The 13,585-nt window shown below is 34.3% G+C and overlaps 1 protein-coding gene across 6 annotated transcripts in view; it reads left to right on the top strand.

The window, feature by feature from the left end:
* Window positions 1-13,585, top strand: part of hspbap1 (hspb associated protein 1) — a 15,303-nt gene continuing 1,718 nt past the window's right edge. The window contains exons 1-7 of one of the 6 annotated variants that reach the window (XM_039685635.2): window positions 1-125; window positions 413-594; window positions 1,901-2,085; window positions 3,079-3,215; window positions 6,260-6,431; window positions 10,454-10,537; window positions 11,935-12,045. In XM_039685635.2, coding sequence (XP_039541569.2) covers window positions 414-594; window positions 1,901-2,085; window positions 3,079-3,215; window positions 6,260-6,431; window positions 10,454-10,537; window positions 11,935-12,045 — 870 coding nt within the window. In that variant the 5' untranslated portion in view covers window positions 1-125; window position 413. Of the gene's footprint in view, window positions 238-383; window positions 595-1,900; window positions 2,086-3,078; window positions 3,216-6,259; window positions 6,432-10,453; window positions 10,538-11,934; window positions 12,046-13,585 lie in introns of those variants that run through there. The other 5 variants (XM_039685634.2, XM_039685633.2, XM_039685632.2 and 2 more) reach the window with 5 other exon arrangements.

Raw genomic sequence — 13,585 nt, forward strand, 5'->3', positions numbered from 1 at the left:
AACTGAACGTCTTTGTTCTCCATGTTGGATCATATTTTTGATCAATTTAAGGGGACTTCAGCTCCTCTGTGGAGCCAACATGGCCGTAGTTTCGTGTTCCATGTGTTGTGAGAAAAAAAACACTGGTACGTCTCACGTGAGTTTTGTTTACTAGCTGGAAAATGGATTTTAGTTGAGTTTACATGTGTGTAGATGCAAAAATTTAACTTTTAAACAGATGATGCACAAGTAGTGAGTGTCAGTTCTATTGATTTGACTGTGATTATGGTTTTGACTTTGTGATTGTCTTCATCACAATCAATCACTGTGATATATGTTCATGATCTGAGTGGTTTATTGTTAAACCACTGAATATGTGTTGTAAGACAGAATCTACTTATCTTAATCATCCTCGTCTTATGCTTTTCTGTAGAATGGCTTCGAAACCTTTCACCCCAGAAGAGGCGAGGAGGATTGTCCAGTTTCTACAAAAACCAGCTGTGTTCCTGAACATGACCAAAGACTGGCCAGCATTACACTGGACTGTGGAGCACCTGTCAACTTGCCTTACTGAGAGGGTACGATTCCGTATTGGAAAAAGGAATGAGGATATGGGTAAGCCACAAACATTAAACAGGAAGCTCATAACTGCATTTGTCCACAACATATTTTTTAAACATAATCAGGATATTCAATTTTCTAAATTTAAATGATGGGTAGGTGTTTTAGAAGAGGGTTGGAGTTAAATCCAAGGAAGGTAGATTTCCAGGAATAGGTATCCCAAGAAACACTATAATGTTGTCTAGTTACTTGCGAAGAGACAACACCCATGTAGTATTTCTCAAGAGTATTCCTCCCCTTTGTTTTTACAATCTTTGGTGAGGTAGACAACTGTCTTGAGAAATCACACTATATATGTTCGCAATGTGAATACTTTCTGAAGGTGGTGTAAAAAGCATAATAATTTTGTAAAATAGATAAATGAATACATTTACTTCATGAGTAACATACATTCATTACTATGTTATGTTCCTGAACATGACCAAAGACTGGCCAGCATTACACTGGACTGTGGATGACCTGTCAACTTGCCTTACAGAGTGGGTTCGATTCCATATTAAAAAAGGAAGTGCCAAAAAGGAAGTGCTTGTTCACTACAATGTCAACATAAAACACATTTGTTTCTGTAAGAACATGCCCTCTATCCTAAGGTGCATTTGGAATTTGTGGATTTGGAATATGGTAATAATGTGCCTGCAGAAAATTTTGGTTACAACAGGAATTTTACCATTACATGTGTAAATGCCTTTGGCACTTCTGGCAAACCAATGGCAACAATCCATGAAGGCTGTTTTAGCTTTTTGCTAAAGGGAAATGCAGGTGAAAAGCAGAGACAGGATTGTGACAACACTATAGCTCTAAAACTATTTGGTTACACTTACAAATTAGTTAACTACCTTAGTTAACATGAACTTAGAATGAACAATACTTCTACAGTGCTTATTCATATTTGTTAATACACTGTGAGCTAACATGAATAAACAATGAATAGCATTATTGTAATATTAATTTTATATGTATGTTATATTTTTTATCAACTAATACACTAACAACTGTATTGCTTATTGTTAGTTAATACATTAACTAATTGTAACTATTGTAAAGAGTTACCAACTATTTTAACCAACAATTTTCAGTGATAGTTATACTTGCAGTTTTTTATGACTTGAAATCAAACAAACTGATAACATGCTATAATATGCAAAGTAAACCATTTTAATATATGTTGCCTCTTACCAGTTAATGTGCCTAAAATAATTTCACATTATCAAAGGCTTTTCCAGTTCATGCATTTTGAATAAACCTGCTTAAAATCTCTGTTCTCTTTCTCTGATAGTCTTTTTCACTTTGTTTGCACCAGCTCCTCTTTTTGAAACGGAGTGCTCCTACATTGAAGCAACTGTTAAAGAGTTTCTGTCTTGGACTGCCAATGAGGGTGAATCACTTGATGGGCCATTTTCTGACTATCACTGCAAGGAATTCTGGGCTTATGCTGATTACAAGTACATTGCCCAGCTTTTTCAGGACAAACCTGCCATCTTTCAGGTAAACCTTGTAAATTCCTATTTTCATATTTTTCAGATATTTAATACTACTAATACAACATTATTACAATTATTATTATACAATATATAGTATTATGTATTCGTATAATGGATTAAAAGATACGATTATGATGATACATTTTGCATCACAAATTCTAGTTAAAAAAAATCTAGTTTTCCTAAAGTGAGCTCCATTTGAATAAAATAAATGGATGAGACACTACTCTTTTAGTTTCCTCTCACCATCAATCATGCTCTCAGACCTCATCAAGCACCATATTAACCCATTTCCCTTTTTCCGCATGCCAGTTATGCTCGAGAGCGACCAATTTTTCATGAAGTGGCGCTCTACAGCACACAGGGCACGTCAATGACATCAGCTTTGATCAATAAACACAGTCAAATATTCATTAGTATCTATTGCTTTGTCTCCCGAGGATGATTACCTTTATTTTATGAGCTCTCTGAAACTCTTTATTAGCCTAGAGTTGTTAATAACATCTCATGAAAATGTATCACAAGTTACACTTGTAATAATAACGGATATCAGCAATTCATCAGTACTTGCGGTTTTACCATTTCAGTAAAACATATCCTATGGCACATCATTGTCATTCTGTAGACATTTAATGATATTTTGTGCCAATTTATTTTGTTTTTGTTTTCCTCAGCCAAGGGAACAATAACCTAATGTTTGTTTCTAGCATTCAGTTTTTATAAATCATAATAAATGCTTATGAGGTAGCAATATTCACCCTGCCAGCTAGGGCACCGGGAGCAGACATGGGCCTCTCTTAAATGATGAATAGGGTAATTTAAACATTGCTGAGGGCTTGATTACATACCATCTCATTTACAGTCCTCTGGACATAGTAATGGTTCCATTATCTCCCTTCAAGGGTAGCATCTCTGAGTGTTTCTTGTTTGTTATATTGAAAAGAATTGACATCAAGTTGTTTTCTGCTCTTTGTAAACACAAACATTTTAACTGCAGGATGTGATGTGGTCTGACTTTGGCTTTGCTGGCCGAGATGGTCGAGACAGCACACTTTGGATTGGCACATGGGGTGCTAACACTCCATGTCACCTTGACTCATATGGTTGCAATCTTGTGTTCCAGATCCAAGGGAGGTAAGAACCAGGGTCAGAAAATTTTGTTTTTTAATTTCGTTTATTCATTCTTATATAGCACAGTTTATTGAAACACGGGCTTCACATAGAAGATGCTGACACATAGAAGATGCTGATTCTCTGATCTCAAGGATCTGGGGGGAGTATTGACAATATGTTGGACATGCACAAAGTTGTCTGATTGTAAAAAGCCTTAAAAACAAGTAGAAGAATCTTATACATAAGTCTATACATACAGGCAGCCATTTCAATGTGATTAAAAGGGGCATAACTAACAGAGTAATTTTTTTTTTTTTTTTTAGCTGGTGCATTTTGGACTTTCTGTAAGTGGGCTAGTGATCTAGCATCAATACCATAAAAAAGAGAGTCCATTTGTGTGAAGACCAAAGCAGTAATTGCTTTCTCAAGATTGGACCTGATAAAAAGGTTTAGTCTTAGCTAAAAGCCGTACATAATAAAATGGTTCTCACAACTGAGTTGATTTGCCTATCCATTTTTAAGTTACTTTCTAAAACAAAACCAAGATTTTTTGACACTAGATTTCATAAAACCAGCCAATGGGGTTGATTTTAAAGATTGACTCACAACATCATTGCCATCATTGACATTACCAGGTTTTGTAGCAAACAAGCCTGAGATATTAGCAACGATTCAATTTACTAAGATTATTACATTTCAGTCAGTGTTATTTTAGTATTAGTGAATATTTTGTATTGTCAGTTTTCATGTTACTTATGTGCTTTTGTCATTTTTATTAGTTTATATACACTCTCCTAAAGGATTATTAGGATTTTTTGTCGTTTTAGTGCTTCAGCTTAAACTTATTTTATTCCAGTTAATTGATAAGGCGCATTTCAAAATTTTGTTTGTTTTTCAATTATTTTTTTTTGTATTTGTATTGTATTTTTGTATTTTTTTTTGTAGTATTTAATTTTAATACTAATATTTTATTTTATTTCAGTGTTACTTCAAATAATAAATATGATTTTTAATAGCAAAGACATCCAGTCCATGTTTTTTAAAAGTCAGTCAGAGAATGTTAGATTTAAACCTTTTTTGCTATTTACTGTGACAGAGACAGGTGCGATTTCTCATGATGCCTATTTTAGCAATTTCTGTCATGTACTTGGTAATAGATTCAGTTGAAGTTTTTGACATGTTAGAAACAATATGCCCTCGTAAATGCTCCTCAAAATCAATTATAGTGGGTGAATGTCACCATTTAATAAAAAGAACCCATAACACAACTATGTTATTGTATTTTCCTGCACTTGTATAACCCCTTCTGATTTTATGGTTTGATGTGAGATGAAACTAGTTTTTGATGACCAGCTATCGTAAGCCTCAGGCAAAACTGCCAATTTGGTTTATTCTATGAACATGGTTTAGAAGAACACCATGTGATTTCTACAAATATTGACAAGAGCTGTATCTCATCTTATGTTAGGCTTCCTGATCCAATCCTGAGCTGTTGAAAGAAAGCCATTTTTCTTCTGCATCCGAAAGAGCGAATCAAAGTGTAGTGATGTGAACAGCTATTGAGATATGTTATTTGCTCCATCGAGAGAAGCGAATCTGACAACAAAGAACCTCTTCCTCCATCTTATCTCTCTGTGGAGCTTGTCTTGTCTCTGTAATTTGAGACTCCTCTTGTCAAGATGGCCTGCCACAGAAATCACAATACTGTATAATACCTCTTGCAAGTAGACCCATAACACTTTGAGAAAACTAGCTCATCCGTAAGCATTCCCATTCATCTCAATGGCAGTTGCTTGGCTGTCATCGGTAGCAATGCAACCTACATGCTGAAAATTCCTCTAGAAACTGACGTCCTGACAACTGAAAGCTAACCATTAGAATTCCCATTTGTCTCAATCGCAGTTGTTTGATTAGCACTGCTGTGACATGACAGGCAGCATACAGGGGAAATATAATCTATGGCAAAAAAAAAAAAAATGTGGCTGTGGTGAAACTTTCTATAATACCATGAAAGGTAACACTTTTCTTGAAGGGGTGTTCATAAGACTGACATGACACCTTCATAACCATGACATGACATATGTCTTGAATTTAGTTAAGCTGTCATGTGGTTGGCTTTGACATTGGCTGTCATAAGTCCATTATAAGTGTGTCATGAATTTTTTTTGTGACCTCAACTGCAGTGGTACTAATTGAAAGAGTTATAATGGCTTCATGACAGCCAATGTCAAAACCAACCACCTGACATGTCATGTCATGATTATGAACGTGTCATGTTAGTCTAATGCACACCCCTTCAAGTAAAGTGTTCCCAAATAATACAGTGAAATATAGTCAGACTTTTAATTAGGATCCAATTCTCACTATTAACTAACTATTAACTATGACTTTTGCCTCATAATTACTGCTTATTAATAGTTAGTAAGGTAGTTGTTAAGTTTAGGTATTGAGTAGGATCAAGGGATGTAGAATATGGTCATGCAGAATAAAGTATTAATATGTGCTTTATAAGTACTAATAAATAGCATGAGTTCGTGCAACCATATCTTCCTTCTTAGCCTCTTAGATCTAGCAACGACAATTTACTTGTCGCCCCCAAGTTTATACTATACTGTTGGTGGGCTTTTAGTGTTGTAGGCCTATGGAATAAGCTGCCCCCCAATCTTTGTGCCATTGAAAACGTATAAATCTTCAAATCAAAATGTAAAACTCATATCTTTACCATGCTCAATAAATCTTTAATTCTATTCTTTTGTCGAAATATATATTTTGCAAAAAAGATTTATATGTTTGTCATCTTTGACTTATGTTCATTGTTGTATCCATCCTCTTCTCTTCTCTTCACTTCTTGTTCGCTTGATAGCCTAATAAGCTGACTGCATGTTTCTTTTGTCTGTCTACTATTTGTATTTTATTTTTTTTTTTTTTGTGAAACGACCTTGGGTTCTTGAAAGGCACTATAAAAAAATAAACATATTATCATACTAATAAGCAACTCGTTATTAGAACTCGTTGAGAATTTGACCTTCAACTGAAGTGGAATCACAAAGTCATTCTTTCACCAGGAAACGCTGGCATCTCTTCCCTCCCGATGACACACCCTGCCTCTACCCAACACGTATCCCATACGAGGAGTCTAGCGTGTTCAGCAAGGTCAGCGTGGTCCATCCAGACCTGAAAAAGTTCCCAGCATTCAAAAGAGCTCGAGTCCATACCGTTACTCTGGAGCCTGGTCAGGTAGGCCTGTATGATTTGTTTTTTTTTTTTAAATTTTGTCCAGGCTACTAATTCTTTATTTTTACTAGATTTTGAAGATTTTACTAGATTTTATTTTTACTAGATTTACTACATTTAGAATAGTACTGTATAGCACAAATGTGAAGTGAAATGAAAATTATAAGCTAATTAAATTTAATTAATGTTATAGAAATTATATTAAAATTAGGGCTGTCAAACGATTAATTGCGATTAATCGCATCCAAAATAAAAGTTTGTGTTTACATTAGATATGGGTGTATAATTATTTTGTATATATATATAAATACACATGCATTTCATATTTAAAATATTATTTCTATATAAAATAATTATATATAATATAAATTATAAATAAATCTATATACAGTATATACATGAAAATATTTCTTAAATATATATGCAAGCATGTGTGTGTATTTATATATATAAAATAATTATACAAAGTGCACCCACATATACTGTATTATGTAAACACAAACTTTTATTTTGGAAGCGATTAATCGCGATTAATCGCTTGACAGCCCTAATTAAAATTACACTGGGGTTACATTTTACTCATTATTAAATCATAATTTTATGGCAACATTAATCCAACATGGCGACGTAAAAGGTGCACAATATTTATCTTTATCTTACAACTCTGTGTATACAGCTTGTATAGTCATACGAGACACAATTACATTATTTTACGGTCACAGACACAGTACAGTATTTTTATCCTTTGTGATTAGTACTACATTCACTGTGTCCACTTAAAAAAAATCCATGTCAATCTGTTTTAAGACCACTAATCTTGCCACATTTTTAAAAAAAGTATTAAAAAAAACCTTTTTAAACACTATTAAAGATGTTCTGGACATTTGTTGGCTGCCTTTCCTTTAGCATTCATGCATTAAACAATTCTGATATTTTTAATATTATATTATTTACAATAAAATTACATTTTAATGTATCACAAATTATATTGCCTACAAAGGTAATTTCAAATGTGTTGTCATAAGTTGTTTGCAAGCGAAAGAGGGCTTGTTTAAAGGTGCCATCTAACATCATAAATCAAATCCTACTCCATATTCCATAACAGATGGGGGCAGTATACCTCCAAAAAATGACTTGTGCTCCTACCATCGCGCATGTTATTCAAATCATTTGACATGATAGTAAAAGGTTGGAAGACCGCAGTTTCACGTGGAACATATGGAGATTTTTAGAGATCAGAGACTCAATGAACAAAACACTAGAGTGAACTAAACTAAACACTATGAATCTCAACACTAAATGATGAAGACCGCCTCATAGATCTCAAAAACAAGCTGGTGCATTTCGACGGTATGGGAAAATAAAAGCTTGGGCAATTATTTGAAGTTTATGGTATTCGTTTTGTTCATATTACACTTTTATTGTTAGTGAATTAATTTGACAGACAGCATTCGCTGATGTTGATCAAGCTAGCGCCGTGAATTCACCGTGAGACACACGCAATTGACACTTAGCAAGCAGGTTAGTTAAGCTCTCAGATTCTGTCAATTATATTACGCAATTCAAAGAATAAATACCGTTTTGGCGCTTGTACATGTTACACTACAGATCCCTAGCGCACGTGAACCGATCGTCTCTACTAGCTTGAAAAAGAACACGAACACTGGTGAAAGATACAGTATGCTACAACTTACCAAAATGTATTCCTCATGCATAATGTCGACCAATCATTTTTTGAACTCTTCCCTGAACTGAAATGTAGTAATTGGCTGTATTTCCACACGACTGACATCAGGTTCAAGTACACACAAGCCGGCCGGCGCGAGCGCGACTCACTCGTCTATTGCAGTTTGGCTGGTGCTAACGTTGCCCGTCCGCATACCGCCTCCCATGGCCGGAACTGGTATTACGATACCTGCCGGGCCGGGGCTAGTAATTTAGCATGCTAATTCAGGTTAATATCTCGGCAGCACTATAACTTGTCAGTTTTTTAATGACATCTTTGCACTTATTTCTTCTCATTCTTTTGATGCGTGTAGCTAATTTTTCGTATATTGTTACCTCAATTATTACATATGCCACCTTTAAATCCCAGATATCGCATAGGAAATCTAGTGTGTACAGTTGTGCAATTAAGTCGAGATTTGTCAATAAATTACCATCAAATGATGTCATGGATGGTACGTTTACAAACCGAGTGTCTTTTTGGATCCTGTATTACAACAGTTCTCTTATGTGTACATTTTAACGACGCGTTGATGAATCAGACAGCAGCAGCCGAATAAAGCCGCGTGCATGTTTTGTAGCACATCCTCCTCCTTCAGATTCCAACAGCGTGTGTGAAACCTCTCTGATCAAGCTCTTTGAGAGGCGAGACGGTGGCAAGGCAATTAGTGGCAGTCCAACACTGTGAGCGTACTCTGCGGGAGCACTCACACTTTTCACAGCATACTAATGAAGACGGGAGACACAAACTTCCATTTTGTGAGACCGCTAACGCTGCTCCACTAGCTCTCCCTGCAAACACTTGGGGAAAACAAGGGACTTACAATGTACCTCGAGTTCTGGAATGCTAGAGGTAAAAAAAAACAACATCTTAAACGAACTGAAATCAAATTGAGTTCTATTAAAAGTTCTACTATTACTAAAACTAAAAAAAAAAATTTTAAAAGACAAAAGCTCATAAAATTACTAAACTTTACTGTGATATTTTGTCATTAATAATAAAGAAACAAGTGCCACTTTAACTTATGTTTTTATGTCAGTTTGTTTCATGAACACTAACTCAGTGTTGGTTTTCTTTTTCATGAATCTGATTTTAGCTGAATGTTTGTTGTTATAGAGAGATTGCTTAGATTTAAAAATACTGTATGTGAGAATATTGCTATAAATAATAATAAAATATTGGTAGGATATAGATTTTTTTTTTATGACCCAAATGATGTGATGTTATATAGAGAGCACAGCTGCCACCTTGTGGTAAATAGTATTTCAATGTGCACGTTACAACTGTGCATAGAGTGTAGTTTGGTCCAAATCTCTGAGATGAATATATATATACTTTGTATACACACACACACACACACACACACAGTATATGTGTTTAAATAGATAGCACCTTTCAGGCTGCAAGACAACTCCAAAGTGCTGTAAATTACAAATAATATAAACAAAAAAGAATAAATATAATAAAAAAAGACAACAGAACCACAACCAATAAAACACCCTTCAATATAATGTATTAAAAATGCAGGAGAGAACAGTTGTGACTGTAAAGACCTAACCACAAAGACCTAAGACCTAACCATTATGTTACAAAGACCTAACCATTATGTTCTTGTTCCATAATCTTGGACCAGCAAAAGGTAATTAATTACAAGGATAACCATAACCATGCACTATTTCTAGGTCAAATTTGTGACACTGAGCATGTGACTTCTTTGTAAAGACAGATGATCTTGCTTCCGCTGAATGAAAAGCTTCTCTTTGGATCATTCTCAAATCATGCTGAAGAACATGATCATCAGGTTTTACACACATTTTTGGAGTTGAAGGGATTAGTTCACCCAAAAAATGAAAACTGTCAGTAATTACTCACCCTCATGTTGTTCCATTCAACCCCGCAAGACTTTCGAGCTGTCTCACTTCCCCATAGCCTTCTACGCAATTTCATTCTGCCGCTCCAGAAAAGTTAGTAAAACATTGTTAAAAATTAAATAGTGCAAGTGACTACAGTGGCTCAAGCGACGAGAATACTTTTTGTGCGCAGAAAAAAAACCCTAAAATAACGACTTTATTCAACTATTCATTTTCTTCTGTATGGCCTCTGAGTGAGTTCACGAGAGCGCCATGACACATGCGCGAGAACTGAGAAGATGACGCTCACGATTATTTGATGGGAAAGTGAAAAAATTCATGATTTTTTTTTTAATGATATATGAGGATAAATTATATGCAGGTCATTGTTTGACATGTTATGAATATCGTATATCATAGTATTGACTGACTGCTGTTGTGTTTCACAGGTTCTGTTTGTCCCCAGACACTGGTGGCACTATGTGGAGTCTGTGGATCCAGTGACTGTCAGTGTGAATTCCTGGATTGAAATAGTAAGACACTTTTGCCTTTATGACTATGATTTATTTCTGTTGTTTTTTGTAAGCTTTATAGTTTCCTTGTCAAATTTAGAAATAACATTCTTTTATCAGCGAGTGATGTGTATCAAAGTAATGTCCTTATGGAGGTAATATACAGCTATACTATAGTACATTAGTTAACTTCATGTATGTAGTTAAGATTACTGCAATTATATCTACAATATAAGATCAATATTACAATATCATGATAATATTACAATCAGGGCTGTCAAATGATTAATCGCATCCAAAATAAAAGTTTCTTTTTACATAATATATGTGGGTGCACTGTGTATAATTATTATATACATATATATATATATATAAACACATGCATGTATATTTAAGAAAAAAAATATTTATATGTAAAATATTTATATTTATATATAATATAAATTACATATAAATCTATATACAGTATATACATGAAAATATTTCTTAAATATATACAAGCATGTGTGTGTAAAATAATTATACACAGTGCGCCCACATATACTATGTAAACACAAACTTCTATTTTGGATGCGATTAATCGCGATTAATCGTTTGACAGCCCTAATTACAATACAAGGATATTGTATGTTGATCCAAGTTGTCATCACCTGAAATCATTCCAAAGCTGTATTTGATACGATTTCATTACAGTAGATATAATTGAAGTACAAGTTTATGTGAGGTATTATGTGGCTAAAGAGATTTGTCTTTAATCTAGATCTAAACAGTGCCTGAGCACCAAACATTATCAGGAATGCTATTCCAGAGTTTAGGAGTCAAATGCGTAAAAGCTCTACCTCCTTCAGTAGACTTTGATATCGTTGCTATTATCAAAAGTACAGAACTTTGTGTCCTTAAAGAGCGTGATAGAAGACTGGTTAAATTCAAATAAGCTAGACCATTTAGGGCTTTATAGGTAAACATAGCCTATTTTATAATCGATATGGAACTAAATAGTTAGCCAGTGTAGAGATAATGAGATTGGGATGATATGATCATATTTCCTTGACCTGGTTAGAACTCTAGCAGCTGAGTTTTGGACTAACTTGAGCTCATTTTCTGAGCATGTAGGAAAATCACCTGTTTGTGCATTACAATAATGAAGACAGTAGGTAACATTTTCCATACATCGACAAACAAGGTGGAATATTACTGTATTTGTAACATGGGAAATATGATTTTCAAAAGACAGGCTGCTGTCTAAAATAACACCAAGGTCTTAAATTGTAGAGGATGAGAGATTGCTATCCACTTTGCATTAAATGATCCCATAATGCATAGCAAACCTACTACTCATACTATCTACAATCAGGTTCTTAAGAAAAAGTTACATATTATGTAAGCAAATGATGTGGTTTCTTTTTTTCCTGCTGTAGGACATGGACGATGAGGCCAGAGTTGGAGAAGCTCTCACTAAGACCATTGTGTGTGCCCTGAAGAGCGCCCCCAGCTTAGACAACGACGACCACTGGCTCAATCCCACTGAGGTACTCAGTCCATTAAAGATTTATTGAAGAACTGGCCTGAAATCTCAATAAAACAGTGAAAATTCACCAAAAACCAAGTTTCGCACCAAACCCCTTGAAGATGTTGAAAAAATGTTTCTGTAATTTAATAAGATAAATGTAATGTGTAATCTTTTGTTCTACAGAGGGTTCTTGTGCTCAGTTCATTATTTGCATGTTGAAATAAACAACATGGACATCAACGATATATTTTGTTCACCATCGTATTCTTATAAAAATATTAAGCTCTAAGAAGTATACACCAAATCAGCAGTTTAGAATTATTTCTGAAGAATCGTGCAACACTAAAGATTGGTTTAATGATGCTGAAAATTCAGCCTTAAATTACATTTTAAAATGTAAGAAAATAGAAACGTTTTTAAAAATGTAATTTCACAATATTACAATTTTTTGATGATATATTCTGTAAATGTGAGCATAAGGGACTTCTTTAATAACAATATAAAATCTTACCAACCCCACATTTTTGAATGGTAATGTATAAAAGAAAATGACATTTCGTTTTAATATTTTTAAAATTCAATGGGTCTCATTCATGAAACACGAGCAGAACGAATTTTTGTGTAAATTGTGTGTGAAGTGGTTCTGGCGTAAATTTTCGGATTCATTAAAATGTTCGTATTTTACAAATGTTAGTTGGTATGCAAGAAATCTACACCTGCTCCCAGCCACGCGTAAACGGTACGCTTAACATCCGAACAATTTGCTCATTAATAAGGCTTTAGAAAAAAAATATTATATTGTAATTACATATGTTTTTTCTTTTTACTTTTATTATGAGAGCCAGAAATAGCAGATCTGGTGATCGATGGCGGTCCTTCTCCAGTGTGAATACGATTTTTACGAAGTGAATTAATTCGTTTTTTTTTGTTCGTTTGTTTTTTCCTGTCAAGCTTAATATTGAACCATTTTCTTCTCACTTCTGGGACTGTTCGATTGACAAATGAAACTCCATTAACTGCATCTATAATATGCTTCCTTTTTTAGGACCTTATACACCACTATGTACGCTTGAAAATAAAATGTGGCATTTTGAATGATAATAACTTCTGATAATAAAACTTCAATTTCTGCATCTGAGAAATCTTTCTTTTTCATTCGCATTCATGTTATTATATGCCTATATAGATGTCAGTTGGATATAATGGGCGGGATTTATGGTAATTGAGAATGAACGTGCACGCACATCCCATTTACGTCCGGTTGGAATTCATTAACACACACACACACACATTTCACTATCACATCTGACGTTTACAAAGTATTTGTGAATCAGGAGAAGAGTTTTCGGGAAGGTCTCTTTACGCGCAAATCACTTTCATATTTACTCGTATATTTACGAATTTTTTATGAATGAGACCCTTTATGTGTAAATATTCCATGTAGTTTCTCAGTTGATCTGACCTCATAAAATGTGAATCTGTAATAGGGATCATATGGAAACATTAGGTTTATAACCAAGTTTTGATGGACAAGAGAATGTTAGAAACTTAATTATTTT

The sequence above is a fragment of the Pimephales promelas genome, chromosome 7 (genome assembly GCF_988280905.1).
Source record: "Pimephales promelas chromosome 7, fPimPro1.hap1.1, whole genome shotgun sequence".
Lineage (NCBI taxonomy): Eukaryota > Metazoa > Chordata > Actinopteri > Cypriniformes > Leuciscidae > Pimephales > Pimephales promelas.